This window comes from Ptiloglossa arizonensis, chromosome 5 (assembly GCF_051014685.1).
Source record: "Ptiloglossa arizonensis isolate GNS036 chromosome 5, iyPtiAriz1_principal, whole genome shotgun sequence".
Classification (NCBI taxonomy): Eukaryota; Metazoa; Arthropoda; class Insecta; order Hymenoptera; family Colletidae; genus Ptiloglossa; species Ptiloglossa arizonensis.
Window position 1 is genome coordinate 17,971,314 of NC_135052.1, and position 26,572 is coordinate 17,997,885.

A 26,572-nucleotide genomic window follows, 5' to 3' on the forward strand; every position below is an offset into this window, starting at 1 on the left:
ATAATTTAAAATGTTTCCACGTAACATTCGAAACGCAGTTAATCGATATAAGGGGGATAACACGTTCGATTAATAACGGGAAGAAAATGTAATATAATTTGAAAATATTTTGTTTGTTCGTTGTACTTACTCGCGGCGATAATTAAACATTCGGTATCTGGGGCACGAACGAAATTGTATCCCGTAAATTCCCCAATTAACAAAATGAAAATTGAAGTGGAGCAATTTCGAGTCCGGCGCATTAATCAACCGCCCGATCGAATTCTGTTCACCGATAAAGACGAGCGGCCAGACACGAAAAATGGCGGGGAACACGCAGGAAAGTACGAAAGATCGTTTTACCTATCCGAGAAGTGGGGAAAACGGCTGCACCGCGCGAGAAGGTGGCTCCGCCGTAAATTGTTAAGATCAGTGTAGATTGACGGTGATTGAGACTACATTGCAAAGGCCTTGAGTCGCTTAACACCCGTCGCTGGATTCATCGACCGTTATTTCTTCGTGAAATTCTTCAATCGGCAGGACCAGATTCGCGGAGGGATCGCGAAAAATGTCGCCGGCCGGTCAGGTCCTTGACAACATTTCGCAGAGTTAATTTACATGCGTGTGCATCCGCATCTAAATACCCGAATTACCGAATCCACGATCGAAAATATGATAATATCGTACCGATGAAGTTATTCAACGGAGAGAGTATAAATTAAACAAAAAAAAAAAACAAAAAAAAAATGTACAAAAATTTGTATTCGTACGTTCCGTGTTACTTGAATGGAAATATAAATTAAATACGAAGCGCGCCGAGTGCCGTCGTGTCGTTGTATCGTTGTGTAGAAAGTACACGCGAGCGCCACCGTATCAATATAAATCGATTATTGTTCGAATGGCTCTGCATCGGTATTAAAATGCTCGTTTAGATTCGATACGATAGTTTGGTTCGTTACCATCGATTAACTACGAACGCCCGAGCAAACGTATTCGTAAACTTTCGACAATTTTCACAAACGTTCCACCGAAATCCGTTTTATTTATGTTTAACGTTCGTTAATCGTTCTTACCGCCGTTACTATATTTTTAACAATATTACGATGCGATTACGCAACTTGGACGTGTGCGTAACGTAGCGAATAAAATATTTAATACTTTTGAATGTTATTTAAATAACGACACCGACAATGCACGCGACTTTTAGCACATAATAAAGTTAGGTGGTTAAAGTTAGATACTTGAATTTGTATTTTGTTCTCATTATGGTTAACAGAGCCATTGGGTAGAATAATAATATAGAACTTAATGGCTAGAATGCGGATGATGCATAATACGTTCGATTTTAATTTATAATGAATTGTTTATACGGGTGAACGTAACGAGATTGTGCGTTCACGTTGCGAACCTTTCGAATACATTCAAACGTATTCAATAATTTGACGCGATGATAAAACGATTAATATTTCGTACCGTATGAATAACGTTCATAAATATTATGATTATCGGTGAACGTAATACGAGAAATTCACGGCGGCGGGAAACTAGTTCCACTTAATTTTGCCACTCGTGTACCGTTATCCGATTCGAGTATACCTGTTGGTGATACGTGTGAAACTATAGTGACGTTTATTCGGTAGCACAGCAACTAGACATTACGCAGAACAAAGTTTATGTAACTCTGTGAAGAGATATCACGGTATCGCTATCATATCGGAACATAAAAAATAGTATAACTAGACCATGAAGTTGGTCACTGGCCAACAATTTCAACGAATAAGGCATCATTATCCGTTCGAGTTATCATGAAAATTAAGAGAACTTCAAGGACAAGATTATCTGCTTAAATGTGTCTTAGATGCTGCAGACGATCGTTAAATTGTTATCGCGGACATTTTCGGGACGACAAGTGAACAAGATAGTAACCTACATACAGAAAAGTAAACAGACCATCGTAATTAGCGGGAATAAAATTTATATCGCAACGGCTTACAAAGATCACGATTCTTCTTTGAATTAACAAGACGGTCGAGAGAATTTTTCTTTTTATAAATCGGTAAAATTATAATTAAATTATCGTTTCTCGTTAGCTATTGGTTGTCGAAGGATGAGCGAAAACCGCGAGATTCAAGATGGCCGAACCAGGAAATTCGAACGCGCTCTCCGAAATATCGAAGCGAAGAGTAACCGTTGGCATCCTCAAACTTTCCGATTCCTTTGCTATAAAAGCTGTACACCGTGGGTTCGATCGATCAAGTCGTGGGCATATGGCACGGTAAGGAACGGAAAAGCGCAATACGAAGACAGAAATATCGCAAGGTATCAAACACGAAATCAACACGATGCGTTCCGACCGGTTAAAAACATCGATCCGCGTCTTTATCGTCATGGTAACGTGTACACTTATACAATTACTTTGTGTGAGGCTAGTAGATGCATGTATGTTTCCATTCGACACACCGTCGGTATGTACTAGCACACACCCGTACACATACACACAAGCAAGCCGATTACGTACATGCACGTACGTACCTCTCCTCTATTTGTTATCTTGGTCTATCTTCCTTGCTCTATTCTTATCGTAGCACGCTAAGAATGCATTTTCACGGTTTCACTAACACGCACCTTCCGTGTGACGTGCAAGTTCCGAGCGAAACAAACTCGTCTCGTTGAAATAATTTCGTATCCGCGGGTCACGCTCAATGAATTCTTAATAACGAGGCACAGAAATCTATAAATTTTGTCCCTGTGAAACGATCGAAAGCGACAGTGACAATTAATCGCTGTAAACCGACTACTGGCTGAAATACCTTAGCCAACATGAAATCGCATTTCAACGTACTGGACCGTACGTTTTGATGAAAAGTGAAAGCCACCTTTTGAATGTATGGGTAATGATATTGCGTAGAATTAAAGCGATCGGAAACGGTGTTATTAATATTGGGAATGCGGTAAATATTGTAAGCATGCCGTGCGAAAAAGTCGGTGTGTACACTATGTCTTACGGAACGTCTGACTGGTTAAAGTCTGACTGGTTACAGTCTCGTAAATTCGCATGATTAACGATTTAGCTGAAGAGTTCTTTAGATTACAGTTCTTAAGCTATATGTTTGTTCAGTGCACGCAAAATAGTATATGATTCAGTCCAATACAGAATCAACATTATTCCGAGAAAAAAAAATCAATTTGAATTGAAAGTGATTTAACGCGACAGAAGCTACGCAGTTAATGTGTAAAAGCTAACGCTTGACAAACTCTAATATGATAACGTTCCACGAAGAGATGGTGTTTTATCCAAGAGGATAGAAAGTAACCATGGTTAAGTGATAGCAGCGGCATTTCATCGTCAACAACAGTGCCTGTCAAACGAAGGGACGAAGTTCAGATTCATTGATAATCACGTACACGTTCGATGAACGATCCGTATTGGATCGTACTCCAGTTTGACTTGAATTTAAATAAGGCTCTTTATCGTATCGCATTAGTTAATGTTAATACATACAAGAACGAGTAATAGGGAAACAACTGATATCTATTAAGTATCAAAAACAATCATGAATCATGTTTACTAAACCAATACATAGGAACGAAATGCATTTGTACACGCGAGCCCGTGTGGCGTCCATGTTGAAAACAGCATAACCTCACTAAATGTTTGTAATATGTTTCATCCTTGACAATAACACATGGATCCACGCGTTCTACTTTAATCGCGTAAACGCACGATTTAACGAATTATCATGAAATATCAATTACTATTTCTTTTAAATGAATCATGAAAGTATAATTACCGAATTGCGCACGCTTTTGTGCATAACCTTGATACTTGATACCTGACATCACTGCAATCACGCATTCTTTGATTAAACTTCATAAACAAAATGTGACGTATGTTTTTATTCCCAAATGTGTTTATCTTGACATTGTTTCGTTTTGATATCATTTTGGGAAATTTTTGTTAAATCTAAATGTATAAGCGGAACGTCATCCGACTGAAATAAACTTTTAAACCGAAACTGCGTTTATAATTATTCACTGGACGTAGAGTTAAAGCAAAGTAATTAATTTCAACACGTTCGGCCATGTTGTGTTGATACCATGGAAAACGTTTAGAGGGACCGAGAACGCAGCAGGGCTATCTCGTCGACTGGCAGGCGAACCATTTCGCAAATTTCCTGGCGTACCAATCTATGCACTTACCGGCCGTGGCTTTGGTGTTTTTCCCATGATGCCTCCGGTTCTTCTTCTCCGATAATCGGCCTTTCAGTAACATCGTACACGCACTTTATCACGATTTTTATCACTCGTCTCACACTGGCTACGCATTATTATTCACCCGCACGGCAGCCATTTGCCCTCTACCTAGTCGGCTATAAAGCCAGTCTCGTCATTTCGTTTAGCCTTTGGCTTTCGGCCATTCGATAGCCTTTGACGTCACGTGAATCTCGGTGACGTATCAATATGCTTCTTATGCATGGTACCGTTTTATACAAAAATTAGACGATTAGAACGATTTTTAGTAGAAATTTTCTACGTATAACGGCATGCAATGGCATTGTAATTTCTCAGGTTGATGCACAACACGAAACATATCTTTAAAACATTGTTATATTTATTCGCACGTTTGCTCATAATGGATGGGGTTCTGCGATCATTGGCAACTAAAAAGGTACTGACAAAATTTTGACACGATCTGTTTTACCGGCATACGGTTATGTCACAAACCAACGATCGCGAAGACGTAGTATTTTAATCGTAGCGCCAATTCATCGATTATTTTTCCGAATTATAAAGATTAACAAATTAAATTGTCGAAACTAATTTTCGAAATGTAAAACTTACGTCAAATAGAAAAATAATGCAAGGTGGTACGGAGAGGAACAGATGAAGGAAAATTGGCAATGAAAAAAAGAACCACCACAGTTGCGTGTAGGTACGGCCTTTTACTTCACACAATCATGTTCTTTTTCGAACACACATTATCCCAACTAAAAGTTGAACAAAGAATATCGAAGGCAGCCAATGTATCGTTGAGAAATTGGTTTCTCGCGATTTGTTATTCGTCCAATTTGGAATTTATTTTGCAATAAGTTCCTTAGATGTTAATTTGCTTCCGTTTACTATAAGACAGTACCAAAGCTCACAAGTAACCATACGCACATTGTAATGACCATATCATATATATATATATACCATCGCGTAGAAATCTATATATATTTATATATCATAACGTAAGTCGAAAAAGACTATCATAAGTTATGATTAATACGAGATAAATAAAAATTAGTTAAATAAAACGAGATCGAAAGAAAAACATTATAATTTGTACGTCGACAAACATGCAACTTGTAATCCATACCGCCATGTGCCATAAATGAATTCGCCACGTGTCGCAACATCGACAAGAAAGTTGGGCGATTTCACATTTTCTTGTGGTAACGATAAGCGACAATAACGTCTATTTTTGCGTAATTGTTACGATCTTCTGTAACACGTATCTCGCATAATTGTAACATAGATGCCCAATGTATGTCATGAATCATAACATTGTATGTCAATAATCGTACGAGATACATTTTATAAAAGATCACAACAATTATGCAAAAATAGATGTTATCTGTCGCTTATCGCCACCACAAGAAAATGTGAAATCACCCAACTTTCTTGTCGATGTTGCGACACGTGGCGAATTCATTCACAACACACGGCAGTATAAATTTTACATTCCATATTTGTCGACGTACAATTTCAAATCCTTTCCTTTCGATCTCGTTTTACTTAATTAATTATTATTTGTCTCGCGTTAACACTTCTGCGAATAGCTCTTTGTAAAAATTTTCTGTATAGTATCAATACTTAGAACGTAGGGTATCGGTTGCAATATCACTGCGACATGTTCTTTCTATGACCCTTTGTTTTGCGACGATACCGTGACCAGAGCTAAAAGTTTCCTCCCGCTTTAGGTATCCCTCAATATATACGAGTATCTAAGAAGGCCGAGGAACTACCAGCTGCCTATTTCATTAAGAGAAGGGAAATCTGTTGAAAACTTTGCCCCGGTTACGGTTGTTACATTCGAAATAAGTACTTCCAGCGATGATATATAGTACGAACAAAATTAAGGCCCCTAGCCACGGTATCCATACGAGCATAGAGGATTCAAATGTCTCTCTCACACTCACTTAAACACTACACATTTTGACAAATAATTAAATCATCACAGAAGCATCATATTATCATATTAAATTAGACTACATATCTTGTGAATGTTCTTGTTCAGTTAGCGCAGTAATATTACAATGATCGAGTACAAAATGGTTTTAAAGTTTCGAAGCCTAGTATAAAGCACTATCATATATATTATAAGTGTGCTTACATGTCGGCACATACCATACACATACGTTTATTACTTATGGTATGTGTACACACATATGGTCGCAATTACCACTTAAGATCTAATTGTAGCGGTAGTATTCTAATATTACTCTATGAATGAAAGCAAACATTTAACGAACGGAACACCGAAAAGCTATGAAAAAAAAAGGACGAAACTTAAGAGAAACATGTGAAACGGTAATGAAATGGTAATGAAATGGTAATGAAATGTTAAAAATCTCGATTCTGATGATCGTTATGATCCTTGTTTTCGATTTTAGAACTCGACAATAAATGATTCTTCAACTGGGTAATCAAGTTAACAATAACACCATAGCCATTGTAAAGGAAGCAAATATAATGAAAACAAGCGAGTTATAAAAAATGGTAAAATATTAATTACTCCAACATACACAATCATTCACAAACGTAGAGAAGTTATTATTTTTTAATGCCATCTCGTAGAAGATCCACAATCGTGTAAGTGGTAGGCACGTTAAAACTGAAGATAATATCTTACACGTTATATTCTAATCTGATGTTAGTACGCATATGTTTGTGTACTTTTTTAAAAAACAAACCAGTGTGTAATTCGATGAAGCTAGTGATTTTGCACAAGTACAAAGTGGGAGAAGAAAGGAAACAAGTCGATCGTTCGTTACGAACGTCTTCTTGAATTACTTTTGAATACTTTTCGTCTAATCGAACGTTTAGTCTGTCTCTCAACCACTGTAATAAAATAAAATCGTTAAAATTGCAAATCTCTCCAGCTACTATAATCGCTTGCGAGTTCTTTAAAAATTTTTCTTCCAGCGAACGAAAATGGCACAAAGCGTAACGGAGTCTCGCCAAGCACAGCGAGTACGTAGGAGACGTACTGAATAGATCATCGGAGTTACGTGTTTAAATTTCTGAATAAACTAAGAACTTTATTCCGAAATTTAAACACGTAACTTCGATGATCTATTCAGCGAGTGACTCTGCAAGCCTGTAGTCATATCCCGCTCTCTTCTTTCCTCGATTTTGCAACGATGAAAAGGTATTTTAACGAGGATCGCGATCGAGAAAGATCATCCGTTTACCCAGAGCTGGCAGTCTCCTTTTCAGCGGGCAGGCCAGATTGTTCGGACAGAGCCGCTTTGTTCTGTCTCACCATCTCGGCGCGCCTTTCCTTTGGGACAAGAAGAACAAACGATTACTTCAAACCGTAAACGAACGATGTCTCTTAACTATTTTATAAACAAAGTGTCAAAGTGTTCCATGCTAAGTAATATTAAGCTAACATGTATCTATATAAAATATCGTAGGTCATAAATGCGGGGTCATGCTGAAAAGAAAACGAGAAAAATAATTAGGTATATATATATATATATATATATATATATAGTCGTAAGTAATGTAAATCAATTCCTATGGAATATTTTCTGCAACATAATGCGGCGAAGCATGGTAAACATAGATTAAAAACTCTAACGATTGTAGCCTACTAAAAATCATCGATATATTCCTACTGAACTTAATCAGCGAAACAGATATAATAATAAGCCACGTCCATAACGGTAAGGGGATAAGACAATAAGAATATCGAATCAACAGAAAGAGGGCGAAATTACATGCTGGCGAATAGCCTGCACACGACGTTGAATCTCTCGTTGTCGGTTCTCCTCCGCAGTAGAAACCTTCATTCCGTGTTTGTACATATTCTCCAGAACTTCTCTCGTGGCGCACATATTCGCCGCCCTGCGTACTTTTGCTATCTTCACGGTGTTCTAAACGACCATTTCAAAGTCCCTTATTGGGTAAATTTGTCGATAGTCTGCGAGAAAGGATTTCCACTAAGGATCAAGTATCGAAAACGTTAAGCGCTTCTCATCGCGTTCGCGGTTTATCAAAACTCGATCGAACCATTTCTGTGTTCAAGTATCTACGAAGCGAGAAATCCTTCCCGATACCGCCAAAAACATTTGAATCGGGAACTCATAAAACAATATACCGAGATTCGGCGACGCGGCAAACGCGCAGCAACTTACATAGATGCGCAACTTCTGCTTTTGTTCGTGTTCGATGTTCTCCCGGCGTTCTCGGGCTTGCTCCAACTTGCCTTGAATTTGAGTCTCGAGTTGTTGGACGCGCTCGGATATACCGTGGCGTACGCGAGCCACTTGCTCCTCCTAAATACAAAAGAAGAGTTTCGTTACGTAACATCGCCACGCTCGTTGAATGTGGTAGACACCGGTGTGTCCCCGTAAACGATATACGACAAGATACAAACATGGTCCCTGAGACGATCCAGCATCCTCTTGATATTTTCATCGCGTTGAGCGGCAACGGTCTTCAATTTCTCTTCAACGGCGCTACGTACCTCCTCGGTCTGTTGTTCGAGGCTCAGGCGTGTCTTCTCTACGCTTTCTAACTGCAAACGAAACCGTAAACGAGACAAATATTATAAACCACTCGTGACAACGACACGGTCACGCGTTATACGAGACAAAAAAAAAAAAGAAAAGAAAAACGAAGCTCTACGACTAACGTGTTCCTTCAGCTTGTTCTTCAGTTCCGCGATGTGCGCCTCCCGTTTCTCCATCGTGTTGTTCATCTTAGCGTCCAATGATTCGCGAGTCGCCGCGATGAACGCGGCGCTAAGCTCATCCTTCTTGCGAGCCGCCTCTTCAATTTTGCTAAGCTTAGCGGCGAGAGCGGCGAGCTTATGAGCTTCCAAGGAAAGTCTTCTTTCTTCCGCCGCTCTAAGCTTGTCCTCGATAGCGACTTGTTGAGTTGGACTTGTCTGTGGTGGCGACGGTGCTCTCTTAGGTACCGTTGGCTCCGCCAAAATTACCTCGTAGCAGAGACCGCCCTTTGATTTCTCTTGGCATCGAATTTCGGTTGCTAAAAAAATTACGGGGAACAATGTTAGTCGATTCACCATTCACGAGTCTCTCGTTAGGTATACACGAACGAATATCGCGCGTTAATTAAACGGTTCGTTTTATCGTGAATGAACGGTGATGCAACGTGAACGATTCGTTCGTTTGTTTGTTATTATTGCGTCAAAGCGAACGATTCGTACGTGGTATATTTGTACGTGGAAAAAGAGATTGTAACCGTGGAATAAAATTGTTCCGCAGTTACGAGAAAATCGACGTTGAAGCTAACCAAGGGGTCGCGAGGTTTAATAATATTTTGTTTACCGGAAAGTAGTCATTTGTAACCAGAAATAATACGGGATTATAATTAACTTTCCATCGTAACTTCGCGTGTAAACACGACAGGACTGAGATTCCCGAAGTTGTGGTATCAAAGTCGGTCGCTTCGAGACCCTGTGTGGCTTCAACGTCGACTCGATCGAAAATAAGGGCGAGAACAATGTTGTTCCACGATTTATAATTTATTTTTACACGTGAAACCGAAAGATCGATAATATTGACGACGATAGAAAAAGTACCAAGTGTACAAACGTCGAGCGTACAAAATACTCGTATCTCGTGTACAGAGTGCTCCCAGTCTTTGATATTATTCGACAAAATTTTATATAATTTTCAAAGAAAAATAAAAATAGAAATCATAAATTTTCCACGATATTTGCAACGAGCAGTTTCGAATGCATTTCCATTCGATCGAGTACACATGTTCCACGATTTTTAATTAATTTTTACCCGTGAAACTGAAAGACAGACTATTACAGTATCAATTAATTTACCAAGCGTACAAAATACTCGTATCTTGTGTACAGAGTGCTCCCAGTCTCTGATATTATTCGACAAAATTTTATATAATTTTCAAAGAAAAATAAAAATAGAAATCATAAATTTTCCACGATATTTGCAACGAGCAGTTTCGAATGCATTTCCATTCGATCGAGTACACATGTTCCACGATTTTTAATTTATTTTTACCCGTGAAACAGAAAGACAGACTATTACAGTATCAATTAATTTACCAAGCGTACAAAATATTCGTATCTTGCGTACAGAGTGTTTTCAGCTTCGAATTTCGTGCAACAAATTTCGAACAAAAGAATCGAAAATTTTCCACGATACTTCCAACTGGAATTTCCAACGAACGATTCTAAATACATTTATTCGAATGGAACACCGTCGTGACGATCGTCGATAACGTGGCGAAAAATGTGCATCGCGATTGAAAATTTCGGTGCACCGAAATTTGATCTTCGATTCGAGGAAAAACGATTCCTCGATCCCTTGCGTCTTCTCCTCCGTTGCTCGCGTTATACGCGAATCGGTTACGGAAGTATGACTCAGAGATGCGAGGAGGTAGGATCGATCACGGCCCACGGGACGATTGTCTTTAGGCGCCGCGACGTCTAGCGTCGGCACACGCACCTTTTCAACGGCCACCCCACGTACGTACACGTCGCGCGTCGGAGCGTTTCTCTTCGACATTCGCCCGCTTTCGATTTATAATTCACCCGGCGACATATTGGCGACCGTTCGCATCGGGTTCATTGCACCCCTCCTCCCAACGTGTGCGCGATTCGATCGCTCGAAAACCGCCTCCGATTCCCCCGAACCCATAGAAGAATCCGCGTCGTGTCGTGCGACGGTTTGCTACCTTGATGACGGGAAAAGAAGAAAAAAAAATGAAAAAAAAAAAAAAAAAAAAAGATTCTTCGAGTGTACTTTCTACGCCCTATGATCTATCTTGGAAACGAGAAAAGAAGAAAAAAAAGATTCTTCGAGCGTGCTTTTCTACGCCCTATGATCTACCTTGGAGACGGGAAAAGAAGAAGAAAAAAAAAGGATCCTTTGAGCGTATTTTCTACGCCCTACGATCTACCTTGGAGAAAAGAAGAAAAAAAAGAAAGATCCTTCAAGAGTACTTTCTACGCCCTACGATCTACGAAACCGATCTCGAGATCGTCAACAGGGTAGAAGGTTCACTCGGTTAGGCTTGTGTCGTACGAGCGTGAAAACGACGAACGTTCCCTGTTGTTCTGTACCGCTGGAACAACAAGGAGAATCGTAACGATACGTTACAACGTACCGTACGACGAAAAGTCTCGCTCGTTCGATACCGGCCTTAACCCTTCGAGCCCTGAATTCTCCCGGTGGTAACAGTCCGCGTGTACGGCGTCTAGCGACTGCGAATACCGAACGAGGAAACATTTTTCGCCTGGTGGGAATTTTTACGATCGAACCGTGCAAGGTGCGACTGGATTACGTTTGCATTGTTGTTCGTTTACACAGAATTAAAAGACAGTACGTAAAAGTTATTTTCGAACACGTGTACACGGGTTCGCAGCTTCGATAGTTCTCGCTGGATACATGTGTAAGGTTAGAGTTCACAACAGCTTTCTTTTAAGGTGTATATACGTCCGTAGTTCACGATAGATTTCTTTTATCGGGTACATGCGTTCATGGTTCACGATAGCTTTCTTTGAACGTATATATGCGTCTGTAGTTCACAACGATAGTTTCCTTTAAGCGTGTATATGCGTTCATAGTCCACGATGGCTTTCTAGGAACGCAGATATGCGCCCATAGTTCGTGATAGCTTTTTTTAACGTATATATGCGTCCATAGTCCACGATGGCTTTCTAGGAACGCAGATATGCGCTAACAGTTAACGTTAGCTTTCTTTTAACATATATATGCATCCATAGTCAACAATGGCTTTCTAGGAACGCATATATGTGCCCATAGTCCACGTTAGCTTTGTTTAAACGCATATATACGTCCATAGTCCACGATAGCGTTCTTTGAACACATATATGCGTTCATACTTCACGTTAGCTTTCTTTAAAGGTATATATGCGTCCATAGTTCGCAACTACAGCTTTCTTTAAACGCATACATGCGCCCCCAGTTTACAATAGCTTTCTCTAAACGCATATATACGTCCATAGTCCACGATAGCGTTCTTTGAACACATATATGCGTTCATACTACACGCTAGCTTTCTTTACAGGTATATATGCGTCCATAGTTCGCAACTAGAGCTTTCTTTAAACGCATATATGCGTCCATAGTTAACGTTAGCTTTCTTTAAACGCATATATACGTCCATAGTCCACGATAGCGTTCTTTAAACACATATATGCGTTCATACTTCACGTTAGCTTTCTTTAAAGGTATATATGCGTCCATAGTTCGCGACTACAGCTTTCTTTAAACGCATATATACGCCCCCAGTTCACAATAGCTTTCTTTAAACGTATATATGCGTCCATAGTCCACGATAGCGTTCTTTGAACGCATATATGCACTCATACTTCACGCTAGCTTTCTTTAAAGGTATATATGCGTCCATAGTTCGCAACTAGAGCTTTCTTTAAACGCATATATGCGTCCATAGTTAACGTTAGCTTTCTTTAAACGCATATATACGTCCATAGTCCACGATAGCGTTCTTTAAACACATATATGCGTTCATACTTCACGTTAGCTTTCTTTAAAGGTATATATGCGTCCATGGTTCGCAATTAGAGCTTTCTTTAAACGCATATATGCGCCCCCAGTTCACAATAGCTTTCATTAAACGTATATATGCGTCCATAGTCTACGATAACGTTCTTTGAACACATATATGCGTTTATACTTCACGCTAGCTTTCTTTAAAGGTATATATGCGTCCATAGTTCGCGACTACAGCTTTCTTTAAACGCATATATACGCCCCCAGTTCACAATAGCTTTCTTTAAACGTATATATGCGTCCATAGTCCACGATAGCGTTCTTTGAACGCATATATGCACTCATACTTCACGCTAGCTTTCTTTAAAGGTATATATGCGTCCATAGTTCGCAACTACAGCTTTCTTCAAACGCATATATGCGCCCCCAGTTCACAATAGCTTTCTTTAAACGTATACATGCGTCCATAGTTCACGTTAGCTTTCTATAAACGCATATACGCGTCCATAGCCCACGTTAGCGTTCTTCGAACGCCTATACGCGTCCATAGCCCACGATAGCTTTCTTCGAACGCATACACGCGTCCATACCATCCGCGATGGTTCTCTTTGAACGCATATACGCGTCCCTAGCACCGAAAGTGTCTTTCGTGCCCGATTCGAGCGCGCGACGCGACTGTTCGAAGCCTGGAACGAGTCGGCACGTCTCGAAAGCGTATTGTATTACTCACTGATGAACTTCACTTTCTTCGGCTGCTTGGTCCGCGGCTTGCCTTTGCCGCTGGGCTTCTTCAAGGGCGCGTTTCCCCTCCTGTTGCCTGCTTCGAAAATTGAGAATCGATGAGAGTACCGTATTACACCGTGGGGACCAGGGAAACAGGGGATCCCGCGGTTTAATTATCGGGAAATCGATGCAACCGTCGCTTCGCTATCGGTCGAAACGAACGGGGGAAGGGGGTTGGCCATCTTGGGCCGCACCCCGATCGTTTCGCGGGAGGACTCCGCACTCTGTTCCGTGGATCACGTGCGTATCGACCGGCACTGCGATCTTTCGCGTGTACGGTTGCGCGAGTCTCGTGCCCGATCCGTGAATATAAAAGCGTACTCGATTCTCCGTTTCTCTTTCGCGAATCGCGTCACGTTCGACGAAAAGAAGAAGAAGACGACGAAGAAGAAGAAGAAGTAGAAGAAGAAGTAGAAGGAGAAGAAGAGGAAGAGGAGGAAGAGGAAGAAAAAGAATACTTGAATTCCGATTCGAATTTAGCGTTCGAGGGAAGAACGACGTAGTCGCGTTCGCACAGTATCGCCGCGCGAGTGTGAATTTCCAGCGCACACACGGGCGACGGTGGGAAGGTTGAGTAACACGAGTGCACCATGAGTACGGGATTGGCGGACGGTGGAGAAATTGATCGAACTGCGGGTGTCTAGGATAATACGATAGCAGCGTGAATATCGACTTCCGTGGACTGCGGTAAAAAATACGACGACCGTCTCGCGATCGAACAGAGCGTGCACGCACACGGTGCCGGATCCTCGGGGGTGGTTCGTGGAATGAAGAACGATGAAACGAGGAAAGAAGAAAATGGAAAGGAGAGGAGGAAAAATTGGTTGGAATTCCTCGGGGGTGGTTCGAGAAACGAAAAATGAAAAGACGGGGGAAACAAGGGGGAGAAGGAGAAATTTGTAAAAATTCTTCGGGGGTGGTTCGAGAAATGAAAAATTAAAAGACAGGGGAAACAAGGGAGAGAAGGAGAAATTTGTAAAATTCTTCAGGAGGTGGTTCGAGAAACGAAAAATGAAAAGATGAAGAAAAAAGAGGGCGAGAAGGAAAAATTTGTTAGAATTCTTCGGGGGGTGGTTCGAGAAACGAAAAATGAAAAGACGAGGAAAGAAAGGGAGAGAAGGAAAAATTTGTAAAAATTCCTCGGGGGTGGTTCGAGAAAGGAAGAATGAAAAAATAAGAAAAAAGAAAAATAGAAAGGGAGAGAAGGAAAAATTTGTTTAAATACTTCGGTGGTGGTTCGAGAAACGAAGAATGAAAAGACGAGAGAAAAAGAAAGAAAAGAAAGTAGGGAAGGGAAAATTGGTAAAAATTCCAATTCTTTCCTCGAAACGGGAACGCGTATCGTTCCGGCGATCGAAATTACGTGCTCGTTCGTACGACGATACCGCGTCGTTGTTTCGCCGAGTTAACGCGACGATTCCGTTCGCGACTTAACGAACGAACGATGAAACGGTCGGAGAAAGAAAGAAAGAACGAAAGAAAGAAAGAGAGAGGAGGAGCTCTTTAAAAAGCGGAACTGACCATCGCGATCGGAACTGAAACGTATCGGGCGAGCGTGGTGTAAAATTCCATCGAATCGAAACCGGTGCAACACGATACCGTAGAAAATCGGATTAAAAGAGATCTGGTCGGTGAGTGCAGCGGATCACCTCGATCGCTGGGAGTCATTCACCGCGATATCGACTCCTCCTCTTCTAGCGTTCGCCGGTTGTATCGTCGTATCTAAGCTACCGGTCGCGGCACTGCGAAATCACCCGAAAAATGAAACGACTCCCCACCGAATCGGGGATCGAACGAACGAAAGAAAGAAATAAACGAAAAAAACGGAAAAACCCGATGGTCGAGTTAGGAAAGGGACTCACCTACGATGCCCAGGGGCGCTTTGCAGCTGTGACAGAAGCACTGCAGCACTGAGTCACGCACGAGACCGATCAGCATATTTCTAGCGTTTCGTTGGTATCCACTGTTCGCGAAACCGCGCACCGAACGAAACTGAAAGGCTCTATAACGGGAAGGAAACGAGGGAACGCTAGAGAGAAGTCGGCGAGAGGGCACGTCCGACGAGCGAAGAGGAGGGCCGGAAGTGGCTGAACTCGTATCTGGGGCGGTGGCTGGAGGGCGACTGATCCGCACAGTGCGCCACGACGCCCGGCGTCGCTCAATATCCACCCACCGGCGCCTCTTGCGCCCCTAGCCGCGGTGAACCAACCCCTCCCCGCGGCCACCAGCAGCCTATACCCGTCGACAAGTCCACCCTTCCACCTCCTCTAACCTCCAACCTCCAACCTCCACCTCCACCTCCACACCTCCGACTCGGGCCGAAACACCTCTACCTATATCGTGGACCCGGCTGCCGGTCGCTAGGCACGTGTGGAGGCCTACGATGGAGACGTAAAATCAACCATCTGTCCAAGAACACCGTACACCACCACCAAACGTGACACTCTCTTGCGCACAATTCCCTACGACCGTATCCACGACCGTAGAACGACACGCTGATCAATGAACGAGGACGGTCTTACCCAAAGTGCCGCAGTAACCCTGGTAGACTCTACCCAGAACACATTTTCAAAGAATTCACGGAGAGTGGACGACAGAGCTAGATTGGGGATGCGTTCGAGGGTGCTACGTACGTTGTATCTGGGTACTTTCGATTCGAGGATGTTACGTACGTTGTATCTGGGTACTTTCGGTTCGAGGATGTTATGTACGTTGTGCCTGGGTACTTTCGATTCGAGGATATTACGTACCTTGTATCTGGGTACTTTCGGTTAAGTCTAGGTTAAGTTCGAGGGTGTTACGTACGTTGTATCTGGGTACTTTCGGTTAAGTCTAGGTTAAGTTCGAGGGTGTTACCCTCGTTGTATCTGGGTACTTTCGGTTCGAGGATGTTACGTACGTTGGGCTTAGGTACTTTCAGTTCGAGGATGTTACGTACGTTGTACCTGGGTACTTTCAATTCGAGGATGTTACGTATGTTGCACCTGGGTACTGTTGCACCTGGGTACTTTCAATTCGATGATGTTACGTACGTTGTATCTGGGTACTTTCGGTTAAGTCTAGGTTAAGTTCGAGGGTGTTACCCTCGTTGTACCTGGGTACTTTCAATTCGAGGATGTTACGTACGTTGTATCTGGGTACTTTCAATTCGAGGATGTTATATATGTTGTATCTGGGTACTTTCGTTCGAGGATGTTAAGTACGTTGTACCTGGGTACTTTCGTTTCAAGGGTGTTACATACGTTGCACACGTCGCTCGAGGACTTGGAGCGATGGTATCGTAGTTGGGTTTACCCAGATGTAGGTGCGAGGCATCTTGCGTGTCCCTTGCCGTAGTCGCCGTGGCTTGTGTATTTTGTCACGGTGTAGAGAGACACCCCGTGCTCTGATCGATAGACCGTGTTTTCTTGCTCGCTATCTTGGCAAAGTTGCGTAACCAATACGAACGAACCATCCAAAGAAACGAACCACCGTTTAACACGTTTTGGTATTGTATAGAATCGAGGATCGAGGACAACGTCGCACGCGGTAACGTCAGAGATGTTTTTTTGTTTTTTTAATAGCACGAGGAATTTGTTCGGATCCCCTACCATCGGGCTATCCGTGACTCAGGTTCTTAGGTCGCTGATCAATAGACGATGTTTTCTTACCACGGATCTTCTCACTTGGCGAGTGTACGGTAGGTGCGCGCGAATCCATCGCGGGAGTACGTGGATTCGAAGTTATCGTAAGGAATAGGACTACAACGGAGGAGGGTCGTTAACCGTGGTGAGGTTGCGGTATTGCGTATACCTGTACGGTATAGAACAGTATATTGCTGCCCGATGGCGTGAAATTTCAGTTATCGGAATTTACACTTCTAGGTACCGGGTAGCGGTCACCGTAGCAATAACGTAACAGGTAACGTTGAATTTACTTTCGAATTTCACTAAATGTTCATTTAACGCGTTTTAGATCGATTGGACTTATTAGATTGGAATCGAATATCCAGATTGTATTACCAACAATAGTGAGTTTGATAAACTTGTCGGGTAAACGTCGAGGAATATTTTTAAATAAATTTCGTCTCGCGTTTCTCCTACACGATCGCCACTGTTTCTCGAAACAGTCTAACAGGCTATCAACATCGATACAATGTTTGCACGTGGTTTAATCTAACGGGACGAGTTATCGTTTTGCGATCGATTGGCAGTAACAAATATTTTTATCAACATTGTCCTTTTTATTGAGTATTTCAATGGAAATACGTGTGTCTGGTCGAAATATTCCCTGTGAACGCGATAAAATTGTTGTCGATAATGTACAAAGCGGTAGAAAATATCCCAGAAGGTGATTACCTTGTTTTTTCGTTTCTCGTAATTTCCATCAAGATGATTCTGACCACTCGTTTATCTTTATTTAAATTAAATCCGAGAATTTTTAATTTTAATACCTTATTTCCAAAAGCGTAATCCACGTATGCGGCAATTGCAAGGCGTTGCTTTTTCACAAGGGTGTTTGGTACAATAATTCGAGGTTTAATTTAAATTTTGTAAAAAGTGGTCGGTATTACCGCGACGTATCCCTTTTATTTATAGAGGATTACGGTCGACGATAATAAAAATACAAGGAAAGTCTTGTTAGACGTTGCGATAGGCAACGTGGTCGATTTTTATTCCCTCGGGTAAAGTTTCAAGTAAATTGGAGTACACGTGCTTATCGCGGATATTGGAACAATCGAGGCAAGATTGCAGAGAATTCCTGGTACACTTTGGTATGTGAACTGCAAAGTTGAGATTTCGAGCATTGCGCCCGGAGTGGCGCAACCAAGCAAAGTGGAGATCTAGCAGCAGGGCTAGATTTATAGTAGACATCTTCGTAAAATAGGACACCGGTTACGTAAAATCTTCGCAAACTCCAAAATCAATAAACCGGGGCATAATTATGCGCTATGCTACATACCGCGATTACATTTTAGCTACATAGCCTTGTTAGCTACGTAGCCTTCCTAGGAACGAGAAATTTATAACAATCAACGAAGGGTCTTGGATAAATTACAAAATTACGAAGAAAAAAAGTTAATCGAGCCTAACTTTGAGCTCGATTCAAAATCGAAAGGTTAGATCGTTGTAATTTTACTCTTAGAAATGAAACAATTTAGAAAAGTTAAACAAAGGGTCGTGAATAAATTGCATAATTACGGAAAAAAAGTCAATCGAGCCTAACTTTGAGCTCGATTCAAAATAGAAAGGTTGGATCGATGTAATTTTACTCTTAGAAACAAAAAAAAAAATCTAGAAAAGTTAAACGAAGGGTTTTGCATTACAAAATTACGGAAAAATAGTTTATCGAGCCTAACCACGATCTCGATTCAAAATAGAAAATTTGGATCGAGGTGCTCTTACTCTTAGAGATAAAAGAATTGATAAAAGTTAAACGAGTTGCAAAATTACGAAAAAGAAAGTTAATCGAGCCTAACTTTGAGCTTGATTCAAAATAGAAAGGTTGAATTGGTGTAATCTTACTCTTAGAAACAAGAAAAATCTAGAAAAGTTAAACGAAAGGTCGTGAATAAATTGCAAAATTACGAAAAAATAGTTTATCGAGCCTAACCGCGATCTCGATTCAAAATAGAAAATTTGGATCGAGGTACTCTTACTCTTAGAGATAAAAAAATTGATAAAAGTTAAACGAGTTGCAAAATTACGAAAAAGAAAGTTAATCGAGCCTAACTTTGTGCTCGATTCAAAATAGAAAGGTTGAATTGGTGTAATCTTGCTCTTAGAAACAAAAAGAATCTAGAAAATTTAAACAGAGGGTCGTGAATAAATTGCAAAATTACGAAAAAATAATTTAACCGCGATCTCGATTCAGAATAGAAAGTTTGGATCGAGGTGCTCTTACTCTTAGAGATAAAAGAATTGATAAAAGTTGAAAGAGTTGCAAAATTACGAAAAACAAAAAAAAAAGAAAAAAGAAAAAGAAAGAAAAAACTTCATCGAGTCCTGGCTGCTAATTAAAGTCTGAGCAGAAGGGTCGGATCAGGACGGGCGATGTTTCACGCCCCTGCGTAGGAATACATTAGCGCTACAACAACGCGCAATTAGACTTCAACGCGTCTGTAAACAATGTGAAACAATTCTCCATTATGGTAGCATTCCCGGTGACGCGAAGTCTGTAAAGGTTAAACGACACGTACAAGTCTTTGCTAAACTGGGGAACTTAGCAAAGAAGCCTATTGATTAGCAGTTTGGCCGTGAGCCTAAGTCAAAATACAATAGGCTCGATTCCCGGCTTTGTATAGACGGTACTTAACACGTTTCGCTCGAAGCTACTTAAACGTTACCGGTACACGATTACACACCTCGGTCTGTACACTGGTGGTATCGCGCCAATAAAAATAACTCCCGTTCTTGGTCCCATTCTTACCGAAAGCAATCTTCGTATGTGTTCGATGAACCGTTGAATTTCGGGAAGATCGTCGCAAGAAGATATCGTCCATTGATCAGCGGCCACGAGGCAGAGCCAAAAGTATAAGGAGCTCGAGGGTGGTCGAGATTGGACAGATATTTTCCGTTTCTACGTAGAAATGCTCGGATATTACCAGCGTATAATCAGACTTGGCCTGGCCGATCCACGATGCAAGGAGCACGTCTCGGTAAATAGCTTTCCATTATATAGCCGAATTCCCGATGACTGAAACTCCACGTCGGAAGAGGATATCGTTCACTGATCGGCAATTTGGCTGGTAGCCCGAGGCAAAATATAAAAATTCCAAACTCTCTTCTCGCACCGACGATCCAGGGATACTTAAACGCTACCAACAATGGGTACGTCGACTGATCTATGCACAATATAGTTGTGACCAAACCTTTGAATAAACCTTTAAATAAACCTTTAAATAAACGATCCCCTGTTGCGCTTCCTATCGTTTTAATAACTGGTAATCTACAATTGTCTTCGTTGGATTGCGTAACTTCGCGAACACGGTAGAAGACATCGTTTATCGATCAGTCTGCCTCGGAGTACGAGTTAAAATACCGATTGGGTTCGAATGTATACTCCCCGTGATCGTCGAGGAACAATTCGAAACAATCCATTCGTCGAGCAACCTGTACCCTCTTATCGACACCATCCTCGATGAAGAACCTACCGTCGTAACCTTATTCTTTACTATAAATCAGAATCTACAAGTGTTCTCGATAGACTGCGGAACTTCGCGAAGATGGTGGCAAAGAGATATCGTCTATCGATCAGTAACCCGGCTGAGACCCCCGGCTCTTGTCGCACTTGTGCAAGCTGTGTTCCTCCACTTCCGAGAATACCTTAAATACCTCTAAAGAATACCTTTAAACACCACCAGTGTCCGATCGTTCCACGACCACACTGCACGTGATACCGCAACCTCGCATCGGTGAAGTATCCTCCATTGTTCGCCTCTTTCGACCGACTCGAAATCTCCGTACGTGTTTGATAGATCGTGGACGATGGAAAAATATTATCGTCCATTGTTCAGCAGTCTGGATAACAAGGTAACTCCAAATACGAGAGGTGTGGACACTTGTACAGGGTTTGGAGAAGTTCTTTTTGAAAAACACTCGACTTGAGTGTAAGTACGATACTTTCGAACCGTACGAACCGATTAAAATATACTCTCTCGCGTTAGAAACAACCGAGCCGGAAAATAATAACCTAACTCGACCTTCTCAGCGTTAGAGAACCACTCGAACGAATTGATGTATCCCATCGAGGCCCGAACCGACGAAAAGAAACGTATCTTTTAATTGGCCACGCGAACGGAACCACCTCGCGAAAGGGTGAAACGCAAATAATTTCCCCCGGTACGGTCCCTCCTCTCCAATTTCAACGAAATGATTCATCGACACTTTTTGTTCGGCTGGTGCGTGGGTCCACGTCTCTATATTTGGATTAGATGGCTTCGTTACGGAACTTCGTCTCGTTCCTCGATCGATGCACCGTTCAGTCCCGAAGATCACCGATCGTTCGTTCGTCCACCTCGACAAATCCCTATCATCGTTTTCTTTATCGTTCGCAGCGTTCGTTGTCCGTTTTTAACGAGTTACAGTGCGGAGAATCGATCGTCCGGGTAAACGATGCCGTGTGTACCGTAGGAAACAACGTTGTTGAGAAATGTGGAACGGAAACACCACCACCGATGGTTCCGTTGTTCCGTGAACTTTTCCGTTTCGACGGAGAGCCGATCGAACGAACGAACGAACGGTCCCGATACCGGGACACGTGACGCATTACGACCGTTGGATACGCCGTAAAGTGAATGAATCTTCCACGGGGGTTGGATCGATATCGTGGAATATTTTCAGAACTCGGCTCGGGACGGGGAAACGGGCGATGTTAATAATGCATTCGCCCCCCTTTTTCCGCTGGTCACGAACCGCGGTAAATTGCGCAGAAATCGGAAGCACGGCATCCGATGGAACAGTCTCGAAACCGGGTACGGGTACCGACCGCATTGTTTCGCGTGGTTTCAGTTTACTAAGTTTTCGTTGCGCTTCCGTTTTCGATACAACTTCCGTGTCGTTTCGTTCTTCGTCGCGTCCCGCGGTGAACCGAAAGATTCCAACGATCGTTGCAATTGCGCGGAGGAGAACACGCGTGGGTCAAAAGGGACCCGTAGTTTCACACCACTCGCGCGAATCTAAGATTTCTGTTCTTTCGACGTAACTTTTTTTTTTTTTAAGTTTCCATGGAAAACGGTACTGGTGGTATGATTAAGTGATGGTCTCTCCGGGTCTTTTCTGACCCAAACCATCGAATATTATACGAAAAGAGTACGTTTGAATATTGTAGCGGATGGTGTACGTTCGTCTCGGTTACTTATGGTCACCGCAGAAGGGAGGGGGAGAGACCCCGCGTGGGTCAAAACGGACCCGTAGTTTCACCTCGCTCGCGCGAATGTAAGAATTCTGTTCTTTCGACGTAACTCTTTTTTTTTAAGTTTCCATACGGAAAACGGTACTGGTGGTATGATTAAGTGATGGTCTCTCCGGGTCTTTTCTGACCCAAACGATCGAATATTGTATAAAAAGAGGTAAATATTGTAGCGGATGGTGTACGTTCGTCTCGGTGCGGGTTACCTATGGTCACCGCAGGGAAGGAGGGAGAGACCCCGCGTGGGTCAAAAGGGACCCGTAGTTTCATCTCGCTCGCGCAAATGTAAAAATTCTGTTGTTTCGACGTAACTCTTATTTAAACTTTCCACGGAAAACGGTACTGCTGGTATAATTAAGTAAAGGTCTCTCCGGGTCAGAAAAGACCCGAACGGTGGCGACACGCGAGCGAGTTTTCGCTAACGGAAATACCAAACGATCGAATATTGTATAAAAAGAGGTAAATATTGTAGCGGATGGTGTACGTTTGTCTCAATGCGGATTACCTATGGTCACCGCAGTTTGGGGGGGGGGGGGGAGCCCGGTTAATATTCCAGGCGTGAAAGGTGAGAAAATTTGTTGCAGCGGTCGGCCGATCGAAGAAAACTCGACGATAGTCTCTCGGTGGGGAAATCCGTTGAAAATTTTACCACGAGGTTATTAACGTACCGTATCGATTGCAATCGATCGGCCAAGCTTCCGTTTGCACGGTGTTTTATTGAAACACATCGTAATATTTGATTTACATGAAATATGCATCAACGGGAACAAAAGTTCACCGGCCAATCAGTCGATTCATTATTCAATAGGAAAAATGCAACATCGGAGACCGATCCTCTTCCGATGAATAAATAAAAATCGAAAAAGTACGGTCTTTCGGAGAAATGTTCGATAACGACAACGTAGAATTTTATTTTTCCAGCGCGTGGGACCCGGGTAACGTAAAAACGATTAATCGATCGTCTGGTGGTGCACTTTTTATCTTACACGGTTACACCCAACAAATCGATTTAGAATTTCCCGTTCGATGACGTTTGTCCGTCACGGGTGTTTTTTTAAAATAAAATTCGTCGATTGACCTCCGTGGCAGTCAACGCGTTCAACGAATAAATGAATCTCTTACACCGAATGTTTCTCCGCTGATGGAGCCGCTCAAAACGGAACAATAATGGAATTTCCGGAATCTTGATCCCGCGAGACGTTTAATGAGCTTCGCTCGCTCGGTGCGTTTAATTGGATCTAAAGAAGCGTTAACGAAAACGCAAAAAAAGAAAAAAAAAAGTAAAAGAAAAAAGAAGAGAGAAAGGAAAAACGAGATAAAAAGTAAAACTCGGCCGAGCGAAGAAAAATGCATCGTTTTAAAACGTGCTTTATCGTGGTGTGCCCTTCAAGACGCGAAGAAATACGAGAGTTTCACCGTGGAAACACTTATGGACATTCCAGCCGATATATCTTGCACGCTGCCGGACAATCGGATTAACCTACGCACTTCAATGTCACCGTGCACGCTCTTTAAAGTCAACCGAGCCGACCGAGAGGTCTTTCACGTGTGCACCAAGCTTGAATCTCATTCCCCTGCGCGAGGCAGCGGCCTGGTAAAACGAGCACGAGGCTCTAGTCGCGTGCTAGTAGCCGACGTCGCGCTGAATTGTGAAATAGCGTTGTTTATCGATACGCGACACTCATGCGGGGCCCGTTACACTATGTCCACCGCCAGCCCCTGAATTCGGAGATCGATACAATTGCGGCACGTAATTATTCGCATTGCGAAACTGGCTACGGTCGCACAAAATTCGCCGCGATAAAGTAACGGTTCGAACAATCGTTTCGTAAAATCGACGCTGGTGCGTCTACGTGTCGCATATTCGAAGAAATCTCGCGGTACGTTCCGCGAAAACGTTTCGATTCCACGAAGATTGGATACGTATCGTTTCGACGAAATATGGAATTCGATTTTAGAAGTTGGGTCAATTTTTCGTTGGATGCGAAATTTCATCGGTTTTGTATTTACGAGCGATAGAGTAGAATAGATCCAGACGGGTCGGTGAGGTTAGGTAATCGACGAGAAGTATCGAATTGAATGAATGAAGGTGCGTATCGAACGAAAAAGAAATCACCGTTCCGAAATAATCGTAATCGTTTCGCAGAAAAAGTGCATTGTACTCGACGGGGTTTGAGAACCACTGAAAGGCGTTCGATCACTGCAGTCGAGTCAAGCTGCAGTTGCCACGGCGAAGTGCAGGCTGCACTTCTCCGAGGACGCCAATGGAGGGCTCTGACCTCTTCTCGGCAACTATCTACTTTCTGCAGCCTTAGGGTGTGTTCCTACTGCCACCTAAATCGCCTTACTAATTAAGGATCCTTTGTCGTACTGACTTCGCATCGAAGCACGTTGAAATCGCGTTACGCACAATTTGGCTAGCGGTTTCTTTGTTTGATGGGATTTCGGTACATTATTCACGGCGACCGGTAATCCTGTTACAAAGAACGCCTCGATCGTTCGAGATAGTACTCGTTGCAAATATATCGTGCGTAGATATTAGAAACTAACTTGTACAAAGAAATCGATTTATACTCTTGTGCAGTACACATAGATTAGATTAGATAAGGGTAATGCACGCTGAACGAAGATACTATATCCATTGTACAATAACATTAAATTGTAATAGTAATTAGTAATAAAAAAAAAAATACGAATATTTTGTAATTGAGCAATAAAAATATATAATGTACATAATAAGATTCTTTTAATTCAGTAGGCTGTATTATATATATATATTACAGACAATAATTTACAAGTGTCGTTTGCACATATATTGTACACAAATGTCATCACTTACATTCATTGTTGATGGGTGATTCCGTAGCAGTAGCCATTGTGAGGTCACTAGAAGAGAATGCCTTGATTTTATGAACCGGTCAAAAATTTATGAAAAACAAATTTTCCAAGTTCGTATTCTCTTTAACTTCACATTTTATATTGTTTACTCCATATCTCCTGCCTCAATTATTTCACGCGAGATATATGTTTCGAACAAAGAAACTGCACAAAGAAGTTACGCACCATTTACCTATCGCGTTAAAATTTTCCTTGAATCCGAAATGATTTTAATTAAAAAACATGTTCATCGAAAACTAATTCGTAAGATTGTAACTCTTATATCTTATCAAGAGACAATCAAGTACATTTTTTCGGTAGGTAACATTTTTATTTTATCGAGAGATGGTCAAGTATATTAGTCGGTAAGTAATGAATGCTTTCGAAGCGCTTTTGTTATTCTTATGTAAGCCGAGCAACTAAAACACGAAGGAAAAAGTATTTGAAATTTACCAAAGATCTTCCTCGTGCGAACAATGACAATGTATCGTAAACATATCTATTTTGACTTAGCGGTCAATTACCCGATCAAAAGAAATTTGTAACGTATTCTTTCAAGATTTGCAAGAAAGCGTTCAACAAACTCGTTTAAACGCACTCGTAGAAAGTCAACGGTACGATTACTTCTACGCATGATCGGGTTTGAGACAACGTACCGCAGTCACGCCGTAAATCGAATGCGGAAGACGTCGATCAGCGTTGCCGAATAAAAACAACAAGATTCTCTTTGTCTCGTGTCGGACATTGATTAAGCGTTTTCATAGGACACATGTACGCGAGCAACTGGCACGGCGTCTCTTTGTTCGAATTTGTAGCGTCCCCTTGTCACTATGCGGAGTTTATCACACAGTCCTGAGTAAATGCTCGACTTACCTGGTTTCACCTCGGAAGAACAAAGAAACGGTGTATTACAGATTGCACAGAACGTAGATCCTGCGACAGGAACAACCACGTACACACTCGACAATAATGCAAGGAGATCTGAACGGTCGCTGGACTTGCTAGCTGCTTTTATTGCGCCAAGCAAGTATCCCTGTGTATTCCAGCGATTCACACCAGTTACCGTTTGGCTACACGCACGACACAACTTACATCGCATCGATTTGCCTGGAACGTTTGCACATTCTTATTGGTTGATCCGGGCGATCGGTTTGTCACGATTGGTCCATTTGAATTCGAAGCGTTGTTGAGTCTCAACAGGACGTGTTACGGGGATCCTTTACCACGCACTCGCAGTACCGTTTCATTGTTTAAAAACATGCTGATTGTAAATACGACGGATTTGAAAAAGGTAGTTG

At 42.0% G+C, this 26,572-nt stretch overlaps 3 protein-coding genes across 6 annotated transcripts in view; 1 reads left to right on the forward strand and 2 right to left on the reverse strand.

Moving 5' to 3' along the window:
* The window catches only part of Nfat (nuclear factor of activated T cells 3), a 92,287-nt gene extending 87,934 nt beyond the window's left edge, over window positions 1-4,353 (reverse strand). The window contains exon 1 of the mRNA XM_076311156.1: window positions 4,180-4,353. Within this exon, the coding sequence (XP_076167271.1) occupies window positions 4,180-4,252 (73 nt within the window). The 5' untranslated portion in view covers window positions 4,253-4,353. The remainder of the gene's footprint in view (window positions 1-4,179) is intronic.
* On the forward strand, window positions 115-3,989 carry LOC143146820 (uncharacterized). Its single transcript, XM_076311490.1, has 2 exons — window positions 115-1,919; window positions 2,070-3,989. The coding sequence occupies exons 1-2, from the start codon at window positions 1,838-1,840 to the stop codon at window positions 2,453-2,455; spliced, it is 468 nt and encodes a 155-aa protein (XP_076167605.1). The 5' UTR covers window positions 115-1,837; the 3' UTR covers window positions 2,456-3,989.
* Window positions 4,354-4,908: 555 nt separating the features above from the next.
* Stai (stathmin) lies at window positions 4,909-26,288 on the reverse strand. 4 transcript variants are annotated; one of them, XM_076312191.1, is made up of 7 exons: window positions 26,148-26,288; window positions 25,237-25,283; window positions 8,885-9,240; window positions 8,627-8,767; window positions 8,385-8,525; window positions 7,968-8,123; window positions 4,909-7,525 (listed from the first exon to the last, which is right to left on the reverse strand). In XM_076312191.1, exons 2-7 carry the CDS (start codon window positions 25,271-25,273, stop codon window positions 7,433-7,435), a joined length of 924 nt encoding a protein of 307 aa, XP_076168306.1. In that variant the 5' UTR covers window positions 25,274-25,283; window positions 26,148-26,288; the 3' UTR covers window positions 4,909-7,432. The 4 variants fall into 4 exon arrangements, with proteins under 4 accessions (XP_076168306.1, XP_076168305.1, XP_076168308.1 ...); XM_076312190.1 differs by lacking the exons at window positions 25,237-25,283; window positions 26,148-26,288 and adding exons at window positions 13,456-13,542; window positions 15,371-15,677; XM_076312193.1 differs by lacking the exons at window positions 25,237-25,283; window positions 26,148-26,288 and adding exons at window positions 13,456-13,545; window positions 15,371-15,673.
* Between the last annotated feature and the right edge of the window lie 284 nt (window positions 26,289-26,572).